The sequence below is a fragment of the Lutra lutra genome, chromosome 6, assembly GCF_902655055.1.
Source record: "Lutra lutra chromosome 6, mLutLut1.2, whole genome shotgun sequence".
Lineage (NCBI taxonomy): Eukaryota > Metazoa > Chordata > Mammalia > Carnivora > Mustelidae > Lutra > Lutra lutra.
In genome coordinates this window covers 34,719,337-34,746,204 of record NC_062283.1, presented here as the reverse complement: position 1 = coordinate 34,746,204, position 26,868 = coordinate 34,719,337, and the positions used below count along the sequence as shown (strand labels likewise).

General features: G+C 49.9%; 1 protein-coding gene and 1 long non-coding RNA gene across 7 annotated transcripts; one reads left to right on the top strand and one right to left on the bottom strand.

Annotated features, from left to right (window-relative positions):
* Positions 1–6,545: 6,545 nt before the first annotated feature.
* ARMC12 (armadillo repeat containing 12) lies at positions 6,546–19,624 on the bottom strand. Of its 6 annotated transcripts, none has more exons than XM_047733451.1 (8): positions 19,433–19,624; positions 18,723–18,803; positions 15,888–16,260; positions 15,144–15,289; positions 14,787–14,921; positions 8,755–8,928; positions 8,539–8,610; positions 6,546–6,912 (listed from the first exon to the last, which is right to left on the bottom strand). In XM_047733451.1, exons 3-8 carry the CDS (start codon positions 16,129–16,131, stop codon positions 6,574–6,576), a joined length of 1,110 nt encoding a protein of 369 aa, XP_047589407.1. In that variant the 5' UTR covers positions 16,132–16,260; positions 18,723–18,803; positions 19,433–19,624; the 3' UTR covers positions 6,546–6,573. The 6 variants fall into 6 exon arrangements, with proteins under 6 accessions (XP_047589407.1, XP_047589403.1, XP_047589405.1 ...); XM_047733447.1 differs by lacking the exons at positions 18,723–18,803; positions 19,433–19,624 and adding exons at positions 16,614–16,862; positions 17,906–18,043; XM_047733449.1 differs by lacking the exon at positions 18,723–18,803 and having other exon boundaries at positions 15,888–16,862.
* LOC125102340 (uncharacterized) lies at positions 17,949–26,328 on the top strand. Its single transcript, XR_007128108.1, has 3 exons — positions 17,949–18,070; positions 24,420–24,960; positions 25,787–26,328. It is a non-coding gene; the product is annotated as an uncharacterized LOC125102340 (long non-coding RNA).
* Positions 26,329–26,868: the final 540 nt, after the last annotated feature.

Here is a 26,868-nt window from a genome sequence, read left to right as displayed (position 1 = left end):
CCACTCACTTTTTATTCCTCTCAAAGGATACCATATCATGTTCCAGGACATTCGAGCGGCTCTAGTTTCCTGTGAGCAGGGATCACAGACATTAAGCTCCCACAGTGAGTGTAGCATTGCAGAATGTTTTGTTCTCATTCTCATTTTGAAAGAAGAGAACCGACCCAGTGACGGGACCCAGGCAACAATCATTTTTTGTATTTGTTACCTATCATTGCGTAATGAAATACCCCAAAGCTTAGTAGCTTGACCCATCATTTCTTGTTTTACAGTCTCTGTCAGGAATCCAATCACAGCATAGCTGGGTCCCGTGACTCTGGGTCTCTCAAAAGGTTACAGTCAAGGTAACCTTCAGGCTTGTGGGGGTTGGATCTGTTTCCAAGCTCCCTCAAGTGGTGGTTGGCAAGTCTTGGTTCCTTGCAGGGTGTTAGACTGACAGTCTCTGTTCTTCACGGGCTTTGGTCTGAGTCTTGCCTGGGTTCCTTGCCACATAGATCTCTCCATCGGACCTCTTGTAGCATGGCAGCTGTCTTCATGGTCATGAGCAAGTGAAAAGCAGGAGAAAGTAGAAGCAAGATGGGAGCCATAGTCTTTTGTACTCTAATCTTAAAAGTAACAGTCTCAGGGTGCCTGGGCGGCTCAGTTGGTTGTCTGCCTTCTGCTCAGGTCATGATCCCAGGGTCCTAAGATCAAGCCCTGCATTGGGCTCCCTGCTCGGTGGGAATTTTGCTTCTGCCTCTCCCTTTGCCCCTCCCCCTGTTCGTGCTCTCTCTCTTTCTCTCTCTCTCTCTCAAATAAATAAATAAAAATCTTTAAAAAATTGTTATTTTTTTAATTCTCTTCCTTTGCCATCTTCTGTTGGTTAGAAGCAAGTCACTAGGTCCAGGTCATATTCAAGGGGGGCAGATTACACAGGGCATATTTAGGAAGTGGGGGTCATCGGGGTCATTTTAGAAGGCTGTCTACCAGGGCACCTGGGTGGCTCAGTGGGTTAAAGCCTCTGCCTTCAGCTTAGGTCATGATCCCAGAGTCCTGGGATGGAGCCCCACATCGGTCTCTCTGCTGAGCAGGGAGCCTGCTTCCCCCTCTCTCTCTCTGCCTGCCTCTCTGCCTACTTGTGATCTCTGTCTGTCAAATAAATAAATAAATAATCTTTTTTTAAAAAAATGTCTGATTTCCTTAAAAAAAAAAAAAAGAAGGCTGTCTACCACACTTGCCAGCTGTTATTATTGGAGAGTGATAAAAGTTATATTTGCTGGTGATAAAAAAAATTTCCTATTTTGCAAAAGATAAATCAATCTCTCTCCTTTCCTTTGTTTCTTCATTCATAACCGCAACTCTGAAGTCCTTATTGCTTTGGGCTCAGGGAGCAGTTAGTGGGAACATGTGAGTTGAGAGGGAAGGAGATGCTCTCCTTTAAGACTTAGCAGCACAAAGCTAGGGACTCCAGTCCCATTTGCTTGAGAATGTTGTGCCAGGATCCTGCTGGAAGTCATCTTGTGGGCACAGCTGAAGTTCCCTTGTCCTGTAACTGACAGTCTGGCTAACTGTCATCTAACACCAAGCCAGCCCCTACCATAGTTCCATCTGAGGGAAACTGACTGGTTTCCCTTTTGGTAAAATTCTCTGCCTTCCTTCCCTCTTCTCACTCTATTGTATGTATCTAGGCCACTGCATCTCAAACAACAATACCTAAACTATTTTAAGAAATCACATTTCTGTTTTTCTATTATTATTTGTTTGCTTCTTGCTCACTCATTTTGAAATCTGTTACTCTTCACCAGAGAAGCTGTAGAAAGTGCCAAAGGTTTCCCACCCTGAGGAGCTCCTCCCTTTCTTTCCTCTCCTCCCCTCTCCTCTTATGAGATCCAGTGCTAGCCCCCTCTTCTCTGAAGCCTTCTCAGAATCAACTGAAAAGATGGAAATTTCCTTGGAAATTGCCTGAAGGTAAAAGAAGGTAAGGAAACAGCTAACCATCTGAGGGAAGAGAGATGATGGCAACTCTCAGTTATGAAATTTCTCTTCTTCTTGAAAGCCAGCCTCTGTAGGGGGAGACAGATGCATTGAGCTTCTGAGCACACAGCAGGTTGTCCATTAGTCCTGGTTGATCAATGCCGCCTGTTGTGGTTCTTAAACATTCACAAATTCTTTGCCACTCTTTCCTTCAAAAGGTAGAGCCTAGGGGTGCTTGGGTGGCTCAGTCGGTTAAGTGTCCGACTCCAGATCTCAGCTCAGGTCTTGATGTCAGGGTCTTGAGTTCAAGTCCTATGTTGGGCTCCACATTGGGCATGGAATCTACCTTACAAAAAAAAAGATTAAAAAAAATTTTTAATGAAAAAAAAAAGTAGAGCCTAATTCTCCCTGCCTTAAATGTGAATCAGCAAATCACTTCTAATGAGTTGAATGTAGCGGAGTGATAAGGTATGACTTCTGACGTTAGGTCCGAAAAATTATTGCAGCTTTTGCCCTGCTTTGTCTTGGATGAACCGCTCTCGGGAAAGCCAGCTGCTACATCATGAGGTCTTCCAAGCATCCCCGTGGAGATGCCCACATGTAGGGAAATTGAGGCCTCCTACCAAGAGCTAGCATCAGCTTGCCAGCCAGATGAATGAGCCATCTTGGACGTGCATCCTCCAGCCCCAGTCAAGCTTTTGGATAACTTTTTGGATAACAGCCCAGGTCAAAAGTTTGACCACAACCGTAGTTTGACTGAATCAGCACTGCCCAGCTCAGATGCGTCTGGATTCCTAGGGGAGATAACAAATGCTTAATGAGGTTTTAAATTGCTAAGAAGGAGAGAGCTGGAGGGAGGTTGCAGGAGAAAAAGATTTTGCTTCCTGGTTCTAGTGTGTGCAACTGGGAATCTCCAGCTTCACCAGTGCCTGGTGCCTGGTGCCAGCAGCTAGCAGCTTCTCCCGGCACTGCCCACCTTGGGCAATAATGTAAGTGGTGTGACTCCTCCCCTTTCAGTGTTTGCAGCTTCTCCAGCACCCAGTCCCTGCTGTACACTTGGCTTCTCTGGCATGAGGCTCCTGCAGCAGTCACAGGGTGTTGAGCACCAGGCTTCTGTGGTACATAGAGGCTAGCTGCGCCCAGTGGGCAGTTTTCTGACTCTTTTTTTAAAAGATTTTTTTATTTATTCATTTCAGAGAGAGAGAGAGAGAGAGAGCACGTGCGTGAGCCAGAGAGCAGGAGCGGGGGTGGGGGGGGGGGGCAGAGGGAGAGGAAGAAGCAGGCTCCCCACTGAGCAAGGACCCCTGATGTGGGGATTGACCCCAGGACCCTGGGATCATGACTTGAGCCAAAGGCAGATGTCCAGCCATCTGAGCCACCCAGGCACCTGGTTTTCTAGCCTTTGAGTTGGCACTTCCCTGTGAAGAAGCTTCCCTGGCATCTTAGAGGGCAGCTTTCTGGCATGTTCCACTCTCATGACAGTACAGCAACTTTTCTGCCATCTGGTGAGCCATAGGCTGTGTTCTCACCAAGGTCTGGGTTTCAGCTTTAGTGGGAGTGGGGGGGGGGTCTCTTCCTTGTGCTATCCTAAGCCTCAGCCCTGGGAGTAGGGCTGCTCCTCCATTTATAATTCATGTATTCTTTGCTGTTTACTAACCAAGTCTTTTGTTACTCTAATCCCCTGGTGTCATAATTATATTAAAATTTCCCTGTTCAGATCACTGTGTGGTTTCTCTCCCTTGATTGGACCCAAACTGACATGCAAAGTTTGGTCATAGTTGTTACACAGCCACAAATAACCAAACCACCCCTCCCCATCTCATCGCCCACTGCCAACTCCCCTATCATTACCATCAGCCAATTGCTATCTTGTGCCTATGCAGAGCAGGCTCTTCCTTCAAGGCTTTATAAGGAGTCAGATATGATCTTCTACAAAAAGAACAAAGTTTATAAGATCAAAGATTTAATTGGCCAAATGCTGAATGAAAGGTTCAGATACGGAGTGCTACAAGAAGCAGCAAAGGCTGCTTGAAGAAAGCTCTAGGCTGCAGTAGGACGTCATTCAACTCTGATGACACTATAGGACACAGCCCAGTGGAAAAGAGAGAAGGGCATTGTAGCCACGGGGAACATTGTATCAAAAGCTTAGAGGCAAGCCCCGACCTGTAGGATTAGGTCAGAAGCGACTACTAGTTCCCTCCAGTTTGGCTTCCCTCCAGTTTGGCAGAAGAGATTTTATATGGTAGGCTAGTGGCAAGCAATAGGACCAGATCATGAAGGACCTTAAATACAAAGCTAATTCATTTGGTGCCATCATGTTAAAAAAAGGGGGGGGGGTGGCCAGTAGCCAAGTCTTTGAGGACAGAACTCAACCTACTTTTGGTATAAGTACAATTATACTTGTCAGATAATGAGACTTGGCTTTGGGTTTGAGAAAAAGTTCATGATGACAGTAGGGAACCCCTGAATGTTTTTGAGGATGATGTAATGTGGGGTTCTGAGATTAGCCTGGAGTATGTTGGGCTGGAGAGAATGGATAACAGAAGTAGAAAATGATACCCAAAAGTCCTGATGGAGGGCATAGGGTAGCAGCAGTGGGAAATGAAGAACTTGGATAGATGTGGGATGTTTGGAATGGCTGGTTGGATGTGGTGGAGAGAAGTTGAAGGTGATGCCCAATACTTAGCTGGTGACATGGGAACATGGGGAGTGGGATGAGGGGTGGATGGGATGATGTTTGCTTTTGACAAGTTCCACTGGGGTAACTGCAGTATATCCAAGAACCAGGAAGAGGCAGCCTCAGGCCTGAACAGGGAGAGAGACAAGGGCTGAGGATTCAGATCTGGTAGTGATAGCCACTCAGGGTGACAAGTCAAACTTTGGGAGATGGTGATGAGGTTGGCTCTCTGTTCAGCCCATCTTCACCAACAACCATCTCCCCACACACCCAAGGGATGAAGTCCTGGGTCAGGAATTCAGTGGGGACATATGTCCTTAAGTAGTTCAGTCCAAAATGGACCCCTAAAAGCCAGAAGCACGGTCCTCCTCAACTGTCACAGATTCTGGTTTAGAATCCATGGTCCACTCCCATGGGGTTCAGCCCAAGGAACTGGAAAGCAAAAAGCCCAAGACTAAGGGGTTCTAACTCTATTCTGGCCCCAGGCCAATCATGTAACCTTGAGCAAGTCACTTTCCCTCTTTGGGTTTGTTTTTTTCCTTCTGCAAAATGCCAGGGTTGGCCTTGGACTAGACTGTGGTTTTAAATCTTGCCTCCGAAGAACAACAGTGTTCCATAGCTGGGCCAACATGTTCTTCCTCCTGAATCAAGTAGTAGCAGATGGAACAGCTCCAATTTTAGGGTTTTCTCCTAATGATTTCTTAAGCCATCAGCAACCACCACTGCTTGTTTTCCAGCAAGGGCTCAAGATCACACAATGAATGAACAAGTGGGAAATGCAATGAAAATAGGTGAAATCGGGAAAAAACAGAAAATTGGTGACCATATTTGGTTTGACTGTCTTCTTGTTTCTGGAGGCTTCATGGTTATGGTTTTTATATGACTCACACAGTCCCTCTGGTTTCTAAAACTAAGTTCCAGTGGCATTTCAGCGTCTTCATAGAGGGTTCTGGGACTCCCCAGTGCCTGTAACCCAAAGAAACTGGAGAAACCTCAGACGCGATGCCCTAAGGACCTTTCCAGTGTCAATCTTTCACTCTTTCAATCTTTGATCTTTGATGAATAACTCTGCACGCAGAACACTGTGTCTTACATTCATTAATTCCTATGATCCCCACATACTCCTCCCAACAGCCTCATGAGATAAGTACTGTTATTATATTCTTTTTCTGGGTGAGGGGAGGCCTGAGGCTCAAATAGGGTAAATGGCTTGCCCAAGGTCACACAGCTAGTAAGTGACAGAGCTGGGATGTGAACCTGAGAGTCTGATTCCAGAGCTCTCACTCTTCCAATTGCCTGCAGTCGCTATAATTCATGCCGTCACCAAATACTTTCAGTTCTTCCTTGGACACATGGTAAGACTGATCTTCCCTACCCCCTTCGGCTAGCAAAATGTGAGCAGAAATGGGGAGCATCATTTCTGGTCTAACTTTTAAGAGCCAGGGATCACTGCCACATTCCCTTTTCCTTCTCTAGGAGTTATAGATCACAATAAGAGCCTCTCTCAGCCTTGGTCACTGAGAGATGATGATTTGAAAAAGATACCTGCTCCCCTACACCCTGTCCGACCTGCTAGGGGCTGTGATAAAGAAATAACCTTGTCATTTTTTTAAGCCACTAAGATTTGGAGGTGGTTGGCTGCTGTGGCACAGGCTAGCCCATTTGGAGGAACCCAGTGCAATACTGTCTCCTATTGATTATCTTTGGCCTCAGTCCCCAAGCACGCCTTCTGAAATTCCCTCTAGGCATTGGCTCCACATTCAAATTGGAAAAGCAGCCAGGGGAGAAGGGAATCTGTTCCCTAAACAGGGAAGTGGGGATGTGTTTTGGGAGATGTGCCCATGCTTTGACCTGCTCAGGGATGAAATCTACAGCCAGCCCTTGGAAGACCCTAGACAGAAACTGCTCCAAGATTTTCTCCCATAGTCATTTATTGGCTCTCCTTAATTATTTTCCCCGCTATGAAAGTAGGAATGACTGGGCCTACAGGAAGAGGGCCGGACTCCCACATCCTGGGAGCACTGCAGGCTGACTATGACCTTGCAGGCCTGGATTTGAACTTCCTCCTCAGGGTGGATGACCAGGGCGAGCAGCCGGTCTGCCAGTCGTGACTCATCCCCAAAGAGAGCTTCATGCAAAGATTGTTCGTTGTAATGCCACTTCACGGCACGGTAGTGGGGTGAATTCCGGCCCTCACTTAGCCGCTCAGCAAACACCAGTACCTCGAACAGCAGACTCCCTGGCTGTGTGGACTGAAACAGGTTCAGGAAGTTGGAGTGCACCTGTGATGGGAGTAGAGAGACCATGGCAAAGAAATCCAAGACAAGTTCTGAAGTTCTCCCTCTTCCATCTTCCAATTGTCTCAACTCCCCAGTACACCCAAGTCTCAGTTTCAACCGTATAGGAATTTTTTAGTTTTCCTTTCATTGTCATTCTCCAACATAATGGCCCTGCGGTCATAAAACATGAGATAGGATCATAATATTGATCCTGGGAAACCTGTTGAGTCCAACATGAAAGCTTAGCATGTGGTTGATTTTTATAAATATTTTGTGTGCTCAAGAGGAATGTATGCTTACTAATTATAGAATGTTCTAGGTGTGTCTAATGGCTCAAGCTTATTTGTATTATTCACAGCAAATATACCCTTACTGGTTTTAGGCTTTTATCTCTTAACTGCTGAAAAAATTAATCTCCCAAATCTTCCATTGTGATGGTAGATGTGTCAATTTTTCCTTATAATTATTCAGCCATGAGAAAGAAGGAAATCCTGCCATTTGTGACAACATGGGAGAACTCTGAGGACATTATGCTGAGTGAGATAAGCCAGACAGAGAAAGGCAAATATTGCATGGTGTCACTTATTGGTGGAATCTATAAGTAAATAAGTAAATAAATAAATAAATATTCACACTTGGAAACAGAGTAGGAAAGTGGTTACTAGGTGCTGGTTGTGTAGAAGAAAGAGGGAGACATTGGTACAAGCTATAAATTGAATAAGGTCTGGGGGCACTTAGGTGGCCCAGTCAGTTGAGCATCCAAATCTCGATTTTGGTTCAGGTCATGATCTCAGCGTCTGAGACTGAGTCCTGTGTTGGGAGCCATGCTGGCTGTGGAGCCCATCTGAGATTCTCTCTCTCCATCTACCCCTCCCCTTGTGGCTTGTGCTCTCACTCTTTTTAAAAAATTTTTTTGAATAAAGTCTGAAGATCTAATGTAAAACATAGTGATTACAGCTAATAACACTGTATTAGATAATTTAAATTTGCTGAGAGTAGAACTTAAATGTTCTCACACACACACACAAAGATACATATGTGAAGTGATGTGTTCATCAACTAGATGATGAGAATACTTTCACAATGTGTCTGTGTGTGTATGTATATATATAAAATCACCACTATGTACATTTTAAATATTACATTTTGTCTCTTCGCTATACCTCACTAAAGCAAAAAAAAAAAAAAAAAAAAAAGGAAAATATTTCCTTGTCATTCTATAATGTTTTGCCATATAAATTTTATGTTATGGGGTTCATATAAGTTTAGAGTTCCTTTATCCTTCTGAACCATTATTATGCAGTGACCCTGTCTATCCTAATAATGGTTTTTGTTATAAGTAATTTTTCTCTAATATGAAAATACCTACATTTACTTTTGTTTTGTCACCTGGATTCCTGGCTCTCAGAGTTCAGAAAGGCCCTTAAAGAGAATCCCCCTCTCAACAAAATGAACTCTCATTCTATTGGGAGAATGGAAGAGGGGATGGTTTTCAATATATCTAGGGCAAAGGCAGGAAGAGAAACAAGATGATCTTGCGAGGACTGACTCTGCCTGGGGTATCCATGATTCTTCCTTCCCTAGGATGTGAGTTGGTATCCATTAACCTTTCTTCAGTTCCTTTCTCACCTGGCAGTTGAGAATATCATACAGAAGGTCATTCTTCTGTGCCAGGTAGCTCAGCAATCGTATGGCTTGCACCTGAATAAAAGAAAGAGTAAAGCATGAGAAGGCAGGTCAAAGTGGGCCCGAGCAGGGAAGGCACAAATCTCTGCTCCTCCCTCTAGGTGCTAGGCCAGGCAGGGCTGGTCAGGAAGGGGGACCAGGGCCATGGTCCTTAGGCACCTGTGCCAGGATATAGTTGGACTGCAGGATCTCCATCAAGGCAGGCATCACCCGTCGCAGCTGTGGATGTACATAGTCAGGCAGTGGGAGGCTGTTGAGGAGTCTGAGGCCTGCAACATGGAGTTCTGAATCCCAGATGGTAGAGATCAGTTCCAGCACCTTGATGGTGTGTTCCTGGAGGGTTGGGTGGGGGGCGGGTAGAGGGGATGAGGAGGGAAGGGTCTGCTTTTATGTGGTGATCCCCAACACTATCCCAGCCTCTGTGTTCACTCTTCCCTACCCCTACCTATGATGTCCAAGCCCAAACCCAGGAGACAACTCTCTTTAACTTAAACTCTCAACGTGACTTGACCTGGTTGGCCACACCTACATCCTTTCTGCACCTGGCTTCTCTTCCACAAACTCCTTTCCTGGTTCTTCTGCCCAACCTTTCCTTCTCTATCTTCCTCACTCTTTCAGTGATATTATCCAGACTCGGTGTTAAATACTGTTGATGCTGGTGCCTTTCAAATTTCTGTCTCTATCCCAAACCTTTCTGAGAAAACTCAGACTTATATTCTGGTGTCAATTCCACTTCTTATCAGAATGCTTCTTTCTCCCTTCCTTCCTTCCTTTCTCTCTCTTTCGCTCTTTCTTAAATTTTATATTTACATAATCTCTATACCCAACGCGGGGCTCAAACACAATTCCAAGATTGAGAGTTGCATGCTCCACCGACTGAGCCAGTCAGACTCCCCTTCCCAGAATGCCTGCTCGACCTTCTCAGAGTTAACACATACCTAGCCCCCCAAACCTGCTTCTCCCACCACCTTCCCTGCCTCTGCTTTTGGTCACAACTCCCTTCCCTCTACTCAGGTCAAAAGCCTGTAATCCTCTTTAACAACTTTCTCTTCACACTGCTTTTCTAGTCCTTCAGAAAATCCTGTCAGCTCTACCTTCAAAATCTGTCAACAGGTTTTATCAAGATCCATTAAGGTCTATCAAGCTGCGTCTACCACCTGTTCCAAGCCACCATCAGTTCTCACCTGCACTTCTCCAATAGCCTCCTGTCTCCCGGCTTCCATCCTCCCCCATCTATTTCCAGAACAGCAGACATGTTAGACACGTCACTCTTCTGCTCATGTCCCTAGTTCATTCAAGGTAAGAGCTAAAGTCCTTCCAGTGGTTTACAAGGTCCAATATGCCCTACCCCTCTCCCCTCACAATGTCTTTGACCTCATCTCCTATTCTCTTCTTTGCTCCCACGGTTGCTGTCACAATGGTCTCTTAGTCATTCTTTGAGCATGCCAAGTACACACTTACCTTGTTTTTGCACAAGCTGTTTTCTCTACTTAGAATGCTCTCCCTTCCAGATAGTTAGAGCTCACTCTTACCTCCTTTAAGACTTTGCTTTAGTGTCACCTTCCCAGTCAGGCCTTCCCCAACCACTACCCTTTTTAAGACTGCAACCACTCCCCACCCAGCCTTCCTTATCCTCCATCTTTATTTCATTCTTCTCCACAGCACTGTCACAGGCAACACACTTTTTATTTTTGAATAATTATAAATTCTCAGGAACTTGCAAAAATAGCATAGAGACATCCTGTGGGCTCTTCCCCCAGATTCCCTCAATGGTTAACCTTATGTACTTACATACAGTATCAACATTGCATATATCGGTACTGGCTCAAGGTGTCTATACAGTCTTTGTCATTTTGTCACATATGGGGATTCATGTAACGACCACGGCTATCAACAGATTGTTCCATCAGAGTTGTCCTCTCACCACAGAGATTTCCCTCATGGGACTCCGTTGTAGTCACATATCCCTCCCCCCACACACACACCAAAACCAGCTCTACCCATTGGTAACCACTCATCCATTCTCCATCTCTGTAATTTTGTCCCTTCAAGAATGTTACATGTTGAGTCCTGCTTTGTGACCTCCTGAGATTGGTTTTCCACTCAGTAGAATGTCCTTGAGATCCAAGTTGTTGAATCAATAGTTCATTCCCCTTTATTTCTGAGGAGTGTTCCGTGGTGTGCATTTGCACAGTTGAACCATTTATCTATTGAGAGACACTTTGGTTGTTTCCAGTTCTTGACTGGTACAAGAGGGGTGCCAACGAATAATTGCTTATGGGCTTTTGTGGGGACGAGTTTCCATTTCTCTAGGATAAATGCCTCAGAGTGCAACTGCTGAGTTGTTTGGTGAATGTATCGTTTGTTTTTTGTTGTTTTTGCTTTTAAGTGGGCACCACGCCCAGCAAGGAGCCCAGCGCGGGGCCTGAACTTATGACCCTAAGGTCAAGATCAGAACTGAGATAGAAAGTCGGGTGCTCAACTGACCGAGGCACCCAGGCACCCTGATGGTTCATTTTTTAAAGAAATGGCCAGACTATTTTCCAGAGTGGGTGCTGTACCATTTTACATTCCCACCAGCAACGTACAAGAGAGCCCATTTCTATCTTCACCAGCACTTGGTATTGTCACAAATTTTGAGTTTGGACCATTTCACAGGCGTATAGTGCTATCTCATTGTGGTGATAATCTGCATTTCCCTGAAGCCTACTGATGTTAAACATCTTTTCGTGGGCTTATTTACAACTCGTAGATCTTCTTCAGTGCAGTATCTCCACGTTTTTTGCCCATTTTCTAATTGGATTTTTTAATATTGAGTTTTGAGAGCTCTTTATATGATCTAGATAGGAATCCTTTGTCAGATATGTGCTTTGCAAATATTTCCTCCCTGTCTACAGCTTGTCTTTTCATCCTCTCAAGAGGGTCCCCCACGAGGCATATATTTTTAGTTTTGATGAAGTCCACTGTATCCATTTTTTTTCTCTTTTAGATCATGCTTCTGGTGTTATTTCTAAGAACTCTTCATCAAGCTCTAAGTACCCCAAATTTTCTCTTTTGAAACTGTACCACCACCCCCATACCAGCCTCCTTATGGCCCTACTTTTATTTTTCCCCCTCCACTTGTTATATGAAACATGCTGTATATTTTACTAATTTGTGTATTGCCTGTCTTGCCCTGCTAGAATGTAAGTTTCCCCCGGGGAGGGGGATCTTTCCTCCTTGCTGTTGCATCTCCAGTGCCTAAACAAAAAGTAAGTGCTCAATATACATCTGTTCAATGAACAAGGGGATCTTGACTTCTGAGATGCAAGATGCTTGGACAAGATGCTTAGGAAAGACAGACAACCCCACAAGCTGTATTTTTTGTGAGCCACATAAAAGGAGGGCTAGAATCCTGGAGTGAGGATCACAGTATTCCCATTAGTACCAGTTTCTGCCTGCCCCAACCCCTTCCTGTCCGCTGAAACCTGAAGGACAGTTAAGAGTTCGTCTGGGTGGTGTTTCAGGCAGAGGAAACAGCAGGTGTAAGGCGTGGGGGGTGGGAGAGCATGAAACATACAGTATGAACGGCTAGGACTGCGGCAGGGAGATGGAGATCATGCTTTTCATGCTGACAGCCCTGAGGAATACCAAGTGAGGGGCTGATGGGATCAAATCCCTTGGGATAGAGTGGTCTGACTTAGGGAATGGGGGCAAGGTCCATTTTGGACATGCTGGGTTAGAGGGTCCCTAGGATATCTAAGTGGAGGAGTTGGCCCTGGATCTGGTGGTTTGGGGATAAAGCAGAGGTGGCCAGCAAGTGGAGACTGAGACCTTTCCCCCCTCCAAAAAAGATGTTTTTTCTTTATATTTTTAAGTAGGCTTCACCCTTAACATGGGGATTGAACTCATGACCCCGAGATCAAAAGTCGCATGCTCTAATGACTGAGCGAGCCAGGCGCCCCTCTCCAAAAAAGCTTGTTGCCAAAAATCAAAGTGTGAGAATATCAAATTGGGGGGAGGAAATATAATGCAATGGGAAGACTCAGGCAGAGCTGGAAGAGCATGTAAATCTTGAGAAGTTGGGCGTACATTGTCACCCAGCCATCCCACTCCTGCATACGGATCCTAGAGCAACTTCTCTATCCTAGAGGGAGATGTGTACAAGAAGCCTCATGACACAATGTGGAAACAATTTCAGGGCCCACCCATGGGCAAGTGGATAAATATAATTGCAGGATATTCATGAACTAGAACTATATAGCAGTGGAAGATGAGGAAACAGCTATCCACACCAAGAAAGGTCAATCCTTCAATGCTGGGCTGGGGCGGGGGGGAGGCAAACCACAGACTAGCAACTGTGTATTTCCAGTTTTATGGAGCTTAAAAAATCCCAAATGGCATTTTGCCTATTCTTGACATTTTGCCTTGCCCTGATAGAATAGGATACCTGAATATACAGCAAAACTATACAGAAAGTCAAGGAATCGATGCACAAAACATGCAGGAAATAATTGTCTCTGTTTGGGAGGTATAGTTTGAGATCAGGGAGGGTCTCTGGAACACCTAAACTGTTGGCCAAGTTCTAGTTCTCAGCCATGCATTTTGTTTTATGGTTCTTTCCACAGTACATATATAAAATGTTAAGTCTTCAATATTTTACTGATTTTTCATTCATGAGAAACCAATCGCTAGAGAGAAATTTGGAAGTCAAGGAAGGAAGAGGGGTTCTTTTTGGAGGGGGTTAAGATTGGAAGAATGAGAGCATGTTGAATCCTAATGGGAGGGAGTAGGGGGGAGGCCATTTCAAAGAGGCTAATTAAGAAGAGAGGCCATTAAAGAAGGGGAAGGGATCCAGGACTGAGACACACGCTGATCCTAGACAGGAAGAAAGCCATTTTTTTCATAGCATCAGGAGGAAAGGATGGATGGGGAAACAGGTAAGCCTGGGAACATTTCGTGGCTTCTATTTTCTCTATGTGGTGGTAGTGAAGGCATCCACGGCTTAGTCACTAGGATCAGACTAACACAGTACAGGGGTGGGGGTTGGTATATCTGATCCTCGTCCCTGGTTTTAGGCACAAAGCTCCTAAAATCCTTGCATTTGGCGGGCGGAGGGTGCCTGGGTGGCAGTCATCTGGGCATCCAACTCGGTTTCGGCTCAGGTCATGATCTTAGGGTCCTGAGATGGAGCCCTGGTCAGGCTCTATGCTCAGCACAGTCTGCTTGAGATTCTCTGCCTCTCCCTCCCACTGCCCTTCCCTGTGCTCTCTCTCTCTCTAAAATAAATATCTTTTTTTTTTTTAAATCCTCGCAATTGCCTGATAGAAGATCCTTTTATTATTCTCTTAGTTACTCCAAACCTTATGCTGACTGGGTGACTCTTGGTGGATGGTAGACAGCTTCCGGATGGGGGCACTCGTGGCCAGAAAGGCCAAGCCATGATTAGGGGGTTGAAGGAGGAAGGGAGGGGTTCGAGATTGAGTTCGCTTACCAATGGCCAATGATTCATCAATCACACCTACATAATGAAACCTCAATAAATACCCCAAACGACAGGGCTCAACAAACTTCTGGGTTGGTGAACACATCAAGGGGCTAACACAGTGGCTTGCCTAGAGGTCCAGAAGCTTCGCACCCTTTCCCCCCATACTTTGCCCTACATGACTCCTCCATTTGACCACTCCTCGGTTGTATCTTTCCTAATAAACAGGTAAATGTTAAGTGTTTTCCTGAGTTCTGTGAGTCATTCTAGTGAATTATCAAACCAGAGGAGGAAGTCTAAATTTATAACCAAATGTACGGGCACTTGTGACTGGCATGGGAAATGGGGGGGTGTCTTGTGGGACTGTCCGTTGTCCTTTACTCGTGGGGTCTCTGCACTATCCCCAGGTAGACAGTGTCAGAATTGAGTTGAATTGTTGGACACCCCCACTGGTGTGGTAGAATTAGTTGGTATCAGAAAGACCCTCTGTGCTTTCCACTGTTTAGGGCTCAGAGACACTCCAGCATCCCAGTTCAGTTTCAGCCTGAGAGTCAAGACTGATGACCTCCGAGGGTCTCACTTACTACAAAGGAAAAGGTTATTTCTGGATCACAGACTCAGACCCAAACAACTTCTGGAACATAACCATTTGCCCTATGCCCATTAAAGAACCCATGGACTATGGACATCTTGTGTGCTCTAATCCACTACTTGCCTCTGGGCTCACCTGGATTTTGAGCCTGAATTTTCTGATGCCAGAGAAAGCTTTAAGTGTGTTCAGAGCTTGGATTTTGACACTGTTGTCCTTGTCATCCAGCATGGAGCCCACCAAGCTGATGTCATCGGCAGTACAAGAGGAGGCCTGGAGTGGGCCAGGAGAGACAGAAGAGGGAGGAGAAGCGGGTGTCCTGGGTCCACTGCATCCACCCCCCACGTCAACAAGACCCCTCAGCACAAGCCCTCCCGCCATCGGCCAGAGAGACAGGTCCCAGGACACAGTGTGGCCAGCCAGGAGGGTAGGGATTGGGCGTAGCCCCCGGGGGCTGGGCTGGCTGGGAGGGGCCTCCTACTTCCTTGCCCTCACCTCGGCCTCCAGCAAGTACACACAGCGGGTGATACTGTGCAGGATCATACTCTTGGCGTACTCATCCTGTTTGTACTCCAAGGAGTTGAGCAGCCTCCGGAGCTCACCCGAGTCCCGCCCGTGCCGTTCGCGCTCCACTGCCAGGCCTAGACAGCCACCCCAGCCCAGTTCAGGCTGTGGACTCAGAAGTGATCAAAGAACGGGGTTGGGAAGCGGGGTAGAGGGACCTGGGGATGAGGCTGCCTTGCCTTTTCTGAAGATGCCTTCTTGCTCTATGCAGGAACCCCCCGTGTACCGCTGAGCCGTGTGTGTTGCAGGAGGGGCGCTAAGTCTAATGCTGTGTCGTTCAGATCATAAGTGTCCTAGTTTTGTATGTTTACTGTAACAATTTGCTGGCCTACGAGTCACGTGCACTCTTTCGTCATAATCACTGCACGGCAGTGACAGCCCAACAGATGGCAATGAACAAGTCTTGCAGAAGGGTGCTTCTTCTGCAGACTAGTGGAGGCTCTCGGCATGCAGGTGGCCCAGCTTTTCCTTAGGGAGTACTGCTAATGCCAGGTGTCCAAGCAGGGGCATCCCGGGAGCTAGAGGGCAGGCAGAATCAGGAGACCCGCCAGATGAGGCCCGAGGATACACTTAGAGTGCCATCTACTCCCTGGGGACTTGGAGCTAGCATCTCTACGGTGGGTTGGAGGCAGATGGAGAAGAGGAAGGAAGGACAGAGGAACTTGGAGGAGTCACCTTTGGGCCCTCCCACACTGGAGGCCTCGGGAGCAGGTGCCTCCTGAGGCAGAGCCCTCTCCCTAGGGCCCGTACACTCACGGGCGATGCAGATGGGTGAGGCAGTGCAGAGGGGCGGCTGGCATTTGATACCAGCCTTGATGGCCTTGTAGAGCAGGTAGATGAACCCAGCACCTGTGGCCAAGCCCACTACACCTTTGCGGATGTCCATTTGCCCCAGGTACTGGGGGATGCTCATACCCATGTCTTCAGTGTGGCCTTGCGCCTGGGTGGGAGCAAGGCCCAAGGCACCTGGCAAGGGCCTTCTGGAACCAGAACTCTGGTGGGGCCAGGAACCAAGATACCAGAATCAAAACCTGGGCAACAAAGGAAACTGGGGAAACGGAATGGAGGGCGGTGATCAGGAAACAAGGCAACCAAGAGTGCTTGGAAGGGGAAAAGATTCGTCTTCAGAGGCTGTTGGAAATGAAGCTCAAGACTCTAGGGGAATAAAAAGTCGGGGGGGGGGGGGCGCAGGAAGGTCCTTCACATCCCCTTTCCTTTAGGGGAAACAGGTTGGTTGGGTCCCGGCAGGCAGCGCTAGATGCTGCTTTCCTCCATTAGAGGGCAGCAGAGGCCCAATTTCTGGCCTGGTTTTTTTGGAAGTTTCTGGGAGGGGTATTTGGGATATGCCCATAGGCAACACCTTTCTCTCACTGACGGGGTTCCCATCTTTGATTTCCTCACCATAGATCCACTGCTGGGCCTTGAGGTGCTTTGCAGGCAGGGCCCCCTTCCATCAAGGGGAGCACTTCATAAAGTCCTGCAGTCCTCAGGCAAACCCATCATTTTCGGCAGCTGTAGTTCCCCTGTAGTAGGTAATATCTACCCGTCTGGCCAGAAGCTCTTGAGGGCAGCCCTCTCCGCATCTCCAACATCCGGTAGAGTCTTGTACTTAGTAGGTGCTCAAATCATGACTTCTGTCATTCTTGAGGACTTGAGGGCAGAACCATGACAAGAGAATCTGGGTACAGGGGCTCCAGGCCCATTTGGCCAGTGTGACCCTGGAGGAGGAAGGGACTGCCCCTGCCTGGGTCACAGTCTGTGACTGTTTGCAACCTGGGGGGATCCACATTTATCATTCTTTAACTCCAGGATTACAATCTGGGTATGCCTTTCCATGATGGGGACCTAAATCTGGGAGTACCACAGTCCAGGGCCCCGCACCCTAGCGCCCAGCACGCTGTCCCATTCAACCCTACAGGACGAGATGAGGTTTGAGGCCCCCTGGGGAGTCAGAAAAATGCCACTATCCCAGAAACATGAGAATCCCGCTTTGGAGGACTTGGTCTCTCTCAATAGGATGGGGCAGGTGAGAGCAGACCCTTCTCTCTTTTCCCCTTCCCTGCTTGTCCCCATACCCTGCAGCCTCGCCTCCTTATACAAAACAGGGAGGGGACAAGTCCCAAGCCAGGCTCAGGCCCAGAACCAGCATGGAGCATTGTTGGGCCAGAAGAGGGCTTTACCTGCCTGGCTTTGAGCTCCTGTTGGAAGGTTCTAAGCCCCGGGCTACCTGGGCTTGAAGGAGGTGGGGAAGTAGGGAAACAGAATCCTCAGGCTGCTGCAGCCAGCAAGCCCTGCCTGCCCAGAGCCTTCACCCGTCACACCCCAGGATGTAGGCAACACTCCCAGGTGGCTGTTCTCTTTCCTTCCTCTCTACTGTTCCTGGCCCTCCTCAAGGTCATTCGTAGCACTCTACCCAGCCCCGAGGTGGGTGACTACTGCAAGGAGGGGTAACAGAAGCCCTTGGAGGTCTCCAGCTGCCATAAAACCACCTGTCATACCCTGTGAACTCCAGGCAGGAAATAGCTGCCTGATGGGACAGCTTTAGGTTCTAAGGCTACCCTAGTGGATCTGAGGATAGATCCTCAAGAACAAGGTTCCTTCCTTTCTCTGGGGTAGCACCCAGAGCTACTGGCCTCTCCAGTCCATGGACTTGATTCTGCAACCCTCGTTTCCTAAGCAAATGCAGTGCTTACCTGCTCTTTAAAGGTTTCTGAAAAAGGAGTTCCTTCTTGGCTTTAATCTAACACTTTTCTGCTACACCTAAGGCCCACTTCTTTTGGTTCTGCGCTCAAATGATGCAGAGGGATGGAGAGGCAGAGGCCATGCCCAGAGTGACATTTTCACTAGTTTATAGCACAGTGAAAAAAAAAAAACCAAACGGGGGGAAGTCCATTTGTTGGTGTGAAGTCAATGACTGTCCCTCCTTGGGAATGACTGCTTTTTATTTAGATGAGTTCTTTCTTATTTGGGGAATTAAAATGCATTTGCTTTTATGAAATGATGATGCTAATAGATGGTAGTTGTGTTTTGAATGTTCTTAGGGTGCCTAAATGAAAGCTGCAACTTTGCAGGAATGTGGCTTTTGTTTCCTTGCATTGTTTCTTCTGTCAAATGCAAAGATCTGGAGTCACTGACTAGAGAGAAGTCTGAGATTCCATATACACACACTGTCAGCCTCCAAGTTTCTTACCTGCCTTCACCAAGGCAAAAAGTCCTGGGCTGCCTGACAACACACCTCTCTGTCATCTCCCCTAGCTTTCTACTTTCAAAGCTGTTGTTCCCATCACTGGCAGGTGCAATTTAGTTTAGTGAAGGAGAGGGTGGGCTCTAGCCAGATTACCAGGGTTCAAAACCAGTTCAGCCACTTAGTTTTGTGCTTTCTTTGTACCTGACTTTCTCTACCTGTAAAATGGGAATAATAATGTCTGTCTCATGGGGTTGTTTGTGAGGATTAAGTACTTGAAACCACCCAGCACATAGAGCCCATCAAATGTCAACTGTAATAATTACCATTACAAGCAGGTTTCACCTGGACAAAAGTGTTGGGTGTGGGAAAGCAGTGAGTACACAGATGGTGGGCCTCAATGACACCTGAAAGACATTATTCATCCCACCTACCCCTCCCACTCTGCTCTTCTTCAGGCTAATCAGTCCCAGCAACCCTAACCCATTTAATTGCCTTGAACAACTCTGGAGGCCCCCTTAAAGTCCTCCCGTCAAATACTTATCAGCCTATTCCCCACCTATGAAACCTCAAACTACCAGGCTCTGGTAATGACTGTTTCAGCCTAGTTAATTAGAAAAGCCTAATGTACTATTGGGGGCCTACGGTGCAAGACACAGTGCTAGGCCATTATGATGGGTGACTCTAGAAGGGACCGGCGCTTGAAGCCAAGGGGAAATTAGCGTATTCTATAATGAAAAGCTCACTGGAGTCCCAAAGGGCTTGGGTTTGGGCAAATTCCATAATCTGAGCCTCAGTTTCCGCCTCCGGAATACGGGTCTATTGACACCTACGGGAAGTGCCGCTGTCAGACTGAATTTGAGAACCTTTGTTGTGATTCTCGGTGAATACGGGGCAATTCACACGTGTGAGCCCCCACCCCGCCCCGCCCCAGTAGAAAGCCAGAAAGTGGAGAGGCGAAAGACTGGGGGTACCGCCCGCGCCCTGACGTAGACCCACACTCTCCGAGACCGTCCCCTCCCCAGCTGGCGCTTACCCCGGCCCAGGAACCAGATTCGGGGGCCTCTCGGTAGCTCGTTACTCCAGCGAAGGCGTGGGGACCGGGAGAAACGCAGCGAAAGCACTGGGAGAGGCGCCCCCAGAGGAGAAGGGCCGGGTGGGGTGGGGGGCGGAGGCCAAGCCTTTCCCCGCCCCGGGCCTCCCCTCCTCTAGCTCCCCCACCCCGCCGGACTACCTCCTCCCCAGGCGCGTATCCGGCGGCGGGCACAGGATGTTCTTTCGCTCCGTCCCCTCCCGCCCCCCGCCCCCGCTCTCACTTTCCCTTCGCTCCCTTCCCCCACTCCCGCTGCGCCCGGAGCCGGCACCTTGTTTAACCCCTTCCCTCCCGCGCTTCGCAGCGCCCCAGCGCCCCTCGGGCTCCCACCCTTCCCGCCAACCCCCCAGGACGCGGAGCGTGCCTAGGGCTGCCCGGGAAGGGGCGGGTCTGGGCTGAGCGCCCGCCCGCGTTCTCCGGATCCATTGGCCCGGCGAGGGTGAAGGGGTGGAAAGGGATCCCAGAGGCTGAAGCCGGCATTCTCCGGACCCCAGCCAGTTCACCGGCGCCGGGAGGGCTGCGGGTGGGGGGCCGCCCTAGAGCGAGCCACGCGTCCGCGGTGCGCGGGAGGGGAGGGGTGGTAAGCGCGCAGCCAGGTGGGCGTGGCTAGCTCCAGGCCCGGAGGCGGGCGGTAGGTTCGAAGACCCCAATCTCATCCTCTCGTCTAGTCTGGGTATGTAGGAGCCAGGGCTCCGGGAGAGGATGGAGAGAGATCACGCCCCTCACGTACACGTCACTGTTTCCACGGCAACCGAAGGCGGGGGAAGCGGGCTGGAGAAGACTTTCGAGAAAGGAGGCTACCAGAGGTTTTGGGACCCGGGTGGGGGTGGGGTGGGGAGGCGGCGGGGGCGGGCTTTTCAATCTGCTTCTCCACTCGCTGCTGCAGCACAAAACTGAAGGGAGGACCGGTTCTGCTCATTCAACAAGCGCTCATTGAGCTTGGGCTCTGCTTGGCGCCCTAATGCTTAGGCGCTGGGCTACGGTGCCTCGGGATCCGAACCCTGCCCTCACCCGTCATTGTAAGTTAGGGTAGGATGGCCTTGCGCCCCGGGTCAAGTCTGTGGAACTGGTGTAATGATTAATAGTGTCCTTTTTCACACTTAAAAGTGTTCCACTATGGAGGGGACTAGTTACGGAACTTTGTCTCCCAATACCGGAAAGACTCCGGCCATACAGGGAAGGAAGACAAGCCACTGTCTGATCACTATGCAACAGGCACTTTCTTGGCCCTTTGTATTCTCTGTGTTATCTTTGCCCCTTTTCTGCAAGGTAGGTATCACTTGCGACTTTTTTAGATGAAGAAACTGGCTCAGAGAGGTTGAGAGACTTGCCCAAGGCCAAACAACCAAATATTAGAATCCAGATCCAGGTTTATGCGCCCTCCAAAGTTGGAACGTCCTATCTTATGCTTCCTTTTCAAAATAAATAGATTATATTAAATACGTAAATGAGATACTGTATAGATTATAAGGAATTTATAATCTATGAGGTTGAAAATATTACAAGACAAAATAAGCAATAAAGAGATTGAAAGCAGCTCATAAGGCTCTGAAGGAAGCTGACAAAATGATCAACATTGGGTGGAAATGATCAGAGCCTTCCTGTAGGAGGTGGATTTTTAAGGATCATGGGCATCAGACCAGGGACCCAGAGCTAGGCAGGCTGGACTCTCCAACTGTGAAAAGACCCCTCTATAAACCCAAAGTCACTGGTTGTGCCCACTCCCCTTTCGGCCTTCCACCCCCTCAGTGGTTTTCTGCTCCCAGCGGGCACTCAAGGGCTCTGCAGTTGGCATTTGGCACAGACTCCTTGATGTTAACTTGGATGTCTGCTTCTCCCTTCCTCACCCTCTCTGAAGATTGGGTAGATAAAAAATTGTGACTTTTCAAAACAGAAGGCCTGAGAAAGTACCAGGAACCAGCAGGCTCGATGGGAATGAGGAGGCCGAGTCAGGAGAAAAAAGTGAGAGAGGAGCACAATCAAGTGGGTTGGTCACTTGACTAATATCTGCTGCCCTTCTGCTATGAACTAGGCCCAGGGCTAGACTCTGTGATCTGGGCACACCACGAATGAGCCCAGGTCCCCTCATGTGGAACACACAGCCGAGAGGCTGGTGTACCCAGTGCGCTTGGCTGAGGAGTCTGAAGTTGAAAACATACACAGTTTTCCAGTAGGCTAGCTAGGAGAAAGGAAAAACGTGGGTCAGAAAGGTGTGGCAGAGGCTGTGGGAATTTGAGCCAAAGGTGGAACCTCTGGGATAGAGAGGAAGAAGTGGATGAGAAAAATAAGGAACAATACATCTTGTAATAAAAGCAACAAAGGAAGGAGTTTGGGCATAGATCAGGTATAGGATGGTGAAGGAGAAAAAATAGTTAAAAATTAACCCACCTTCGGGAGCCTGGGTGACTCAGTGGGTTAAGCCTCTCTGCCTTCGGCTCAGGTCATAATCTCAGGGTCCTGGGATGGAGCCCCACATTGGGCTCTCTGCTCAGCAGGGAGCCTGCTTTCCGCTCTCCCTCTGCCTGCCTCTCTACTTGTGATTTCTCTCTGTCAAATAAATAAATAAAATCTTTAAAAAAAAATTAACCCACCTTCATGGTGAGTGTGGGGGATGGGAAAGTCACCGTGGGTAATGGGGAAGAGCTGGTGTGAGCGATATGAAGATGAGTTCAGCCACTTCCGGGTCATGTGAGGACAGGTGTCCCGTAGGTAACTGAACTCGGAGATAATGGGCTGCCTTGTGAGAGTGTCCCTGTCACCGTGGGTATGCAGACAGCTTCAGAACAATGACTGACCTGGGATATCATGGACAGATTTCATACATTAGGTAGAAGGTTGGAGCTGATAACAGTTAAGGCACCTTCTGGCTGGGAGATTCGGTGAGCACTGGCTGGATGAACACATATATGGGAAAAATGACTGTCTGTGTGGGAAGGGGGTCCATGGCCCAGACCTGCATTGGCATCCATCTCCTCAGAGAATGCCAGAGATGCCATCAGATGGCCCAGGGGCATGAGGCCCAGGTGAGGCGCTTCTGCTGCCTGGGGTCCCTCCCCCAGCCCCACCCTCCAAGGCCCTGGAGCCCAGGCCTGTGCTGGCTGCCAGGGCCTTTCCTGGAACTCAGCAGAGGACGGAGCCCCTCCCTGCCAGCTCTGGCACACTCCAGGCACAGCGTGTCCCCTGGGGCACCTAGCAGACACCCCAGGAGGCTAGGGTGTGGGACAGATCTACGCCTCCAGGAAAAGTCCAGCTCTGGGCTGTCATCCTCACAGTGGCCCCACTAGGACAGCAGGCCCAGAAGAGGAAGAAGTAGCTTTGTGGCTGGGTGGCAGGATTCATGGGTCTTTGTTGTGGCTTTGGGTGGGAGGGTGGGTAAGGCAGAGAAGCAGGGTCTCAGGCTTCAAAGCACCTCCCCACCTGCTCTCCCTCCCTCTGAGGAAATCTTCAGGGGCCTAGTGGTTTTGAGGGGAGGGGACAGGAAGAGACTCTAAACTCTGGGTCAGCCAAGGACAGAGGTGGTGGAGATCTTCTTGCCCTATATCCCATTTCTCTCAGCATCCTGTTCTTGTGCTCCCCACCACCCTAGGACAAATATCTACCCCCACCTGCAGGATGATGAGTTCCATCCCCCATACCAAGACCTCCAGAGGTCTCCCAGAGTGATGGGCTTTGAAACGGTAGTTGGGACACAGAAGCTGTAACCCAGGCCACACCTGCCCGGTGGCACGAGGAGAGCGCCTCTCCCCAGGGCGGGGGGTGGGGGGAGCCGAGCCTGCTCCGCTCGGGCTGGGGGCCCTGTGATGCTGGAAACGCAGGGGGGAGCAGGCAGAGGGATGCGCAAACGGGCCACGTGGAGGTCCCGCGCGGCAGGCAGGGGCGGGAGCCGGGGAGCCGCCTGTGCGCCCGCCTTCCCCCTCCAACCCCACCCCCACCCCCAGTTCGAGGGAGCCTCCGAGAGTCGGGTCGTCGCTGACCGCAGGCTGCAAGAGCGGTTGATCTGGTGAGCGAGCACACCCACTTACCCAGCTGCTGAGTCAGGCTGTTCTCGCTCCCCGCTCGCCCGCCCGCTCGGGACATTGTGTTCCAGCCCCGGCGCGCTGGCACCAGGCCCAGGCGCTCACACCAGCCTCCTCGCCCTGTTTGTGCTCGCGGCTTGCGCTCGGCGCGCAGCCTCCCCGCCGACGCGGTCTCGCCGCCGCCGCAGCCCTGCGAGTGCGCGCTGGGGCCCGGCCAGGGGCGGCCTAGGGCCGATGCGGAGCCCCGGGGACGCGCCCCTGCAGGGAGTGGGGGTAGGGGGAGCCCTCCAGCCTTACAGCACTCAGACCTCTCCATCCCCCACCTGCACCCCGCTGTAGCAGCGCAGGCGTGTGCGGGGCCCAAGTAGCACAGTTGTGGGGGTAGACCGGTGCTGGTAGCTCCCCGAGGGAAAGGAGCTGCCCGAGCTGCCGCCCGAGCCCCACCAGCGCTCGGTTTGGTCTGGAGGAGAGCGGCGAACGCGCCAGCCCCACACTTGGAAGACCTGGGACGCGGTCACGTGACAACGGAAGCCCTCTGGAGGGGGCCAATGCGCGCGATCCCCCGGAGGAGCCTCCTCGTGCCTCGGTCCCCCTTCCCCGACCGCTCTTCACACCAGCCTGGAGACTCCAGGGATTCCCAGGGGCTGGCGAACCAAGCCCGGCCTTCTGGGACAGCTTGGGAAACCCCTGGCGGGACGCCAGGAGTACGAAGAGCCCGGGAGTGGACGGCGAGGTGGAGGAGAGGACCCCAAACTGGAACCTGACCCCTCCCTTTGTTCCAGCCCCAAACCCGGATTTACTCAGAGCCACGTTTTCTCTTTACCCATCCGTCTACAGAAGGACGTCATCGAGTGCAGTTCCTGAAGGTTCCACGTCTCCAAACCGAGCACGGGACAAAGGACTTGCCTCCCGAGCACCTACCGTATGGAAGACCTCTGTGAGGTCCTGCTAAGGACGTCATTAGAAGGTTGAAGACACAGTTCCGAGAGCCCTTCCATCTCCCTCCTTCCCACCTCCGCAGAGTGCTGTACCATTTCTCCTGCCCCGAGTGCCCATCCTCCTAGTCTACCCATCCTTAAGCCCCAACCCTTAAAGTTGAAACAGCGCCAGCCAGATCTGATTCCTCTCCCCTCTGAATGCCCAGCATATTCAGTCTGCACCTTTCTCGCGGCACAGCCTGTGGCCTCATATTCTAGTGATCTGTTTACTAATCTTGTTCTTCTAACCAGATTAAAAAGTCCTTGAGGTCCTTGAGGCAGAAACAAAGTCTGCCTCTTCGAGGCCTCCCCCCATCGCTTGAGCTCATCCCCCACAGGCCAAGCTTGGCACTGGAGTTGATGTTCAGTAAATGTTGGGTGTATTGAAATGATTTCCTGCCCTTGGGCAGATTGCAGACCAGTGGAAGAGACAAACACAGAGCTCGTGAAGTTAAATAATAACCCAAGGCAGCAGGTGGTGAGTACCAAACGTTAAGAGCTATAGGGACTCAGGAAGGAGGTGGTGATATGGGAGAAAGATCCCAGGAGGTTCTAGGCCTTGAGCTGCGTGTGTGGAGGAGGAGAGACGAGGCGTGGAGGTGACTCATGCTGGTTGACATCACCATAAGCCAGCCTCCGTGCTAGCCACTTTCCATGCATTATCTCTAATATTTCGATGGGGGGAGGAGGGTAGGTTTGGAAGGAGTGGAGGGGCTGGTGCCCAAGCCAGACTTGCCCAGAGCTAACCAGAGCACAGAGGCAGCCTGGGATCTGGGCTCCCCACCCTCCATTCCCGGGCACTGCCTGTTCCCTGGCCCGCCACGCCTGCACAGTACACCCAAGAGAGCTGCCCAGCACTGCCCAGCTCTGGATGCACTCTGGTCCCACCCCGGTGAACAGCTGCCTGTGTGATCTTGGGCAAGACACTCCCTTCCCTACACCTCACTGCCATCTGGACCTTCCTTGCAGCGCTTATGCTTACAGGCTGGGACTCTGTGAGTTAGTGTTCCCAGTGATGACGGCCACCTTCCTGTGTTACCTGGGCTGCTGTGGCTGCCTACATCCACCCCCCCACCCCCCCTCCGCCAGCCCTCTCACCCTCCCCCACTCACGGCTCCCTCCCTGTCTGGAGCTGCTGAAAGGAACACTGGGTACAGAGTGTGAGCCGGGATAGTAGGTTTCCTGTGGTTGCAAAAGGAACATCGGGACTTTCCCTGTGGTGCCTGAGCTGTGGGAGAAGTGGGGGAGGAGGAGGCAGGGCCAACCTCGAAGGAACCTCTGCTTCTCTTCCCTCCCCTCCACAGGGCTCCCAGCTCTCCAAAAGGCTGGTACAGTTTGTTACGCTGGGGCCGGAATGTACCGTGTGTTTCATATGGCCTCTGTCCAGTCCAACACCGGCTGCTTTATATTTATACTTCCTTCTTCAGCTGTGGCATCCTGCTGGCAGTCAGTCACCCCTGCTCTCATCTGCCCACCTCCCACCTGGGCCCTGCACCCCACCGTAAGTCAGTCCTTGGGTTCTAAACTCTTGTGAGAGGGTGGAGTGGGGTGCAGAGAACACCCTGGAGGACAGAAGTCGGACTCCAAAAGGGTAAAAGCCCCAGTCCCTGTTCTCTCTCCTATCACCCAGCCCTGCAACAGCCTCCGAGGTCATGGACCCTCCAGTTTGGGTCTCATGGTTCTCTGTGGCCTTGAGGTTGATCCTCCATTCCTTGCCCCTCTTGTTTACCCAAGCACTTCAGAAATATTCTTGAGCCTGGCTGGACAAGTGAGCAACAGGCTCTATTTATGTTGCCTCCCCAAAAGCTTGGCAGACCTCTTAATCCATGATCCTCCCCCATCAGTCATAGAGAACATGGCAGAGGTGGGGTGGGCGGGGGATTGGAATCCCCACCACCACCACCAGGAATCACACATTCCTAATAGAAGCTGCAAAATGGAATTTGACACTTGGTGACTTAATGATTTTCTGAGTCATGACCAGTTTAACTTCCTCAAAGTGGCTTCAATGTTCAGAGATTGATCTGGCCTTCCTCCCCCGGTAGCTTGTGATATTATTATTCACAATAATAGCGAATATCAATTGCTACCGAGGACCAAGCGTTGGGCTCAGGGCTTTATACACACAAGCTCATCTACTCTTTGCAACAGCTCTGGGAGGTGGACGCTATTGTTAGCCTCCTTTGACGCTTAAGGAAACTGAGGCTCAGAGAAGTGACAGAGCTAGGATTCACGTTTAATTCTACCATCAGTGCCAGTATTTCTGAATGTTCTGCCAGATTGCTTAGATCATGTGTCTAAATTGTAAATCCTCCATTTCTCAGGCCTCCATTTCTCAGAGTCTTATTCCCTTCGTCCTCAAATGATTCCAGGAACTCTGCCTCCT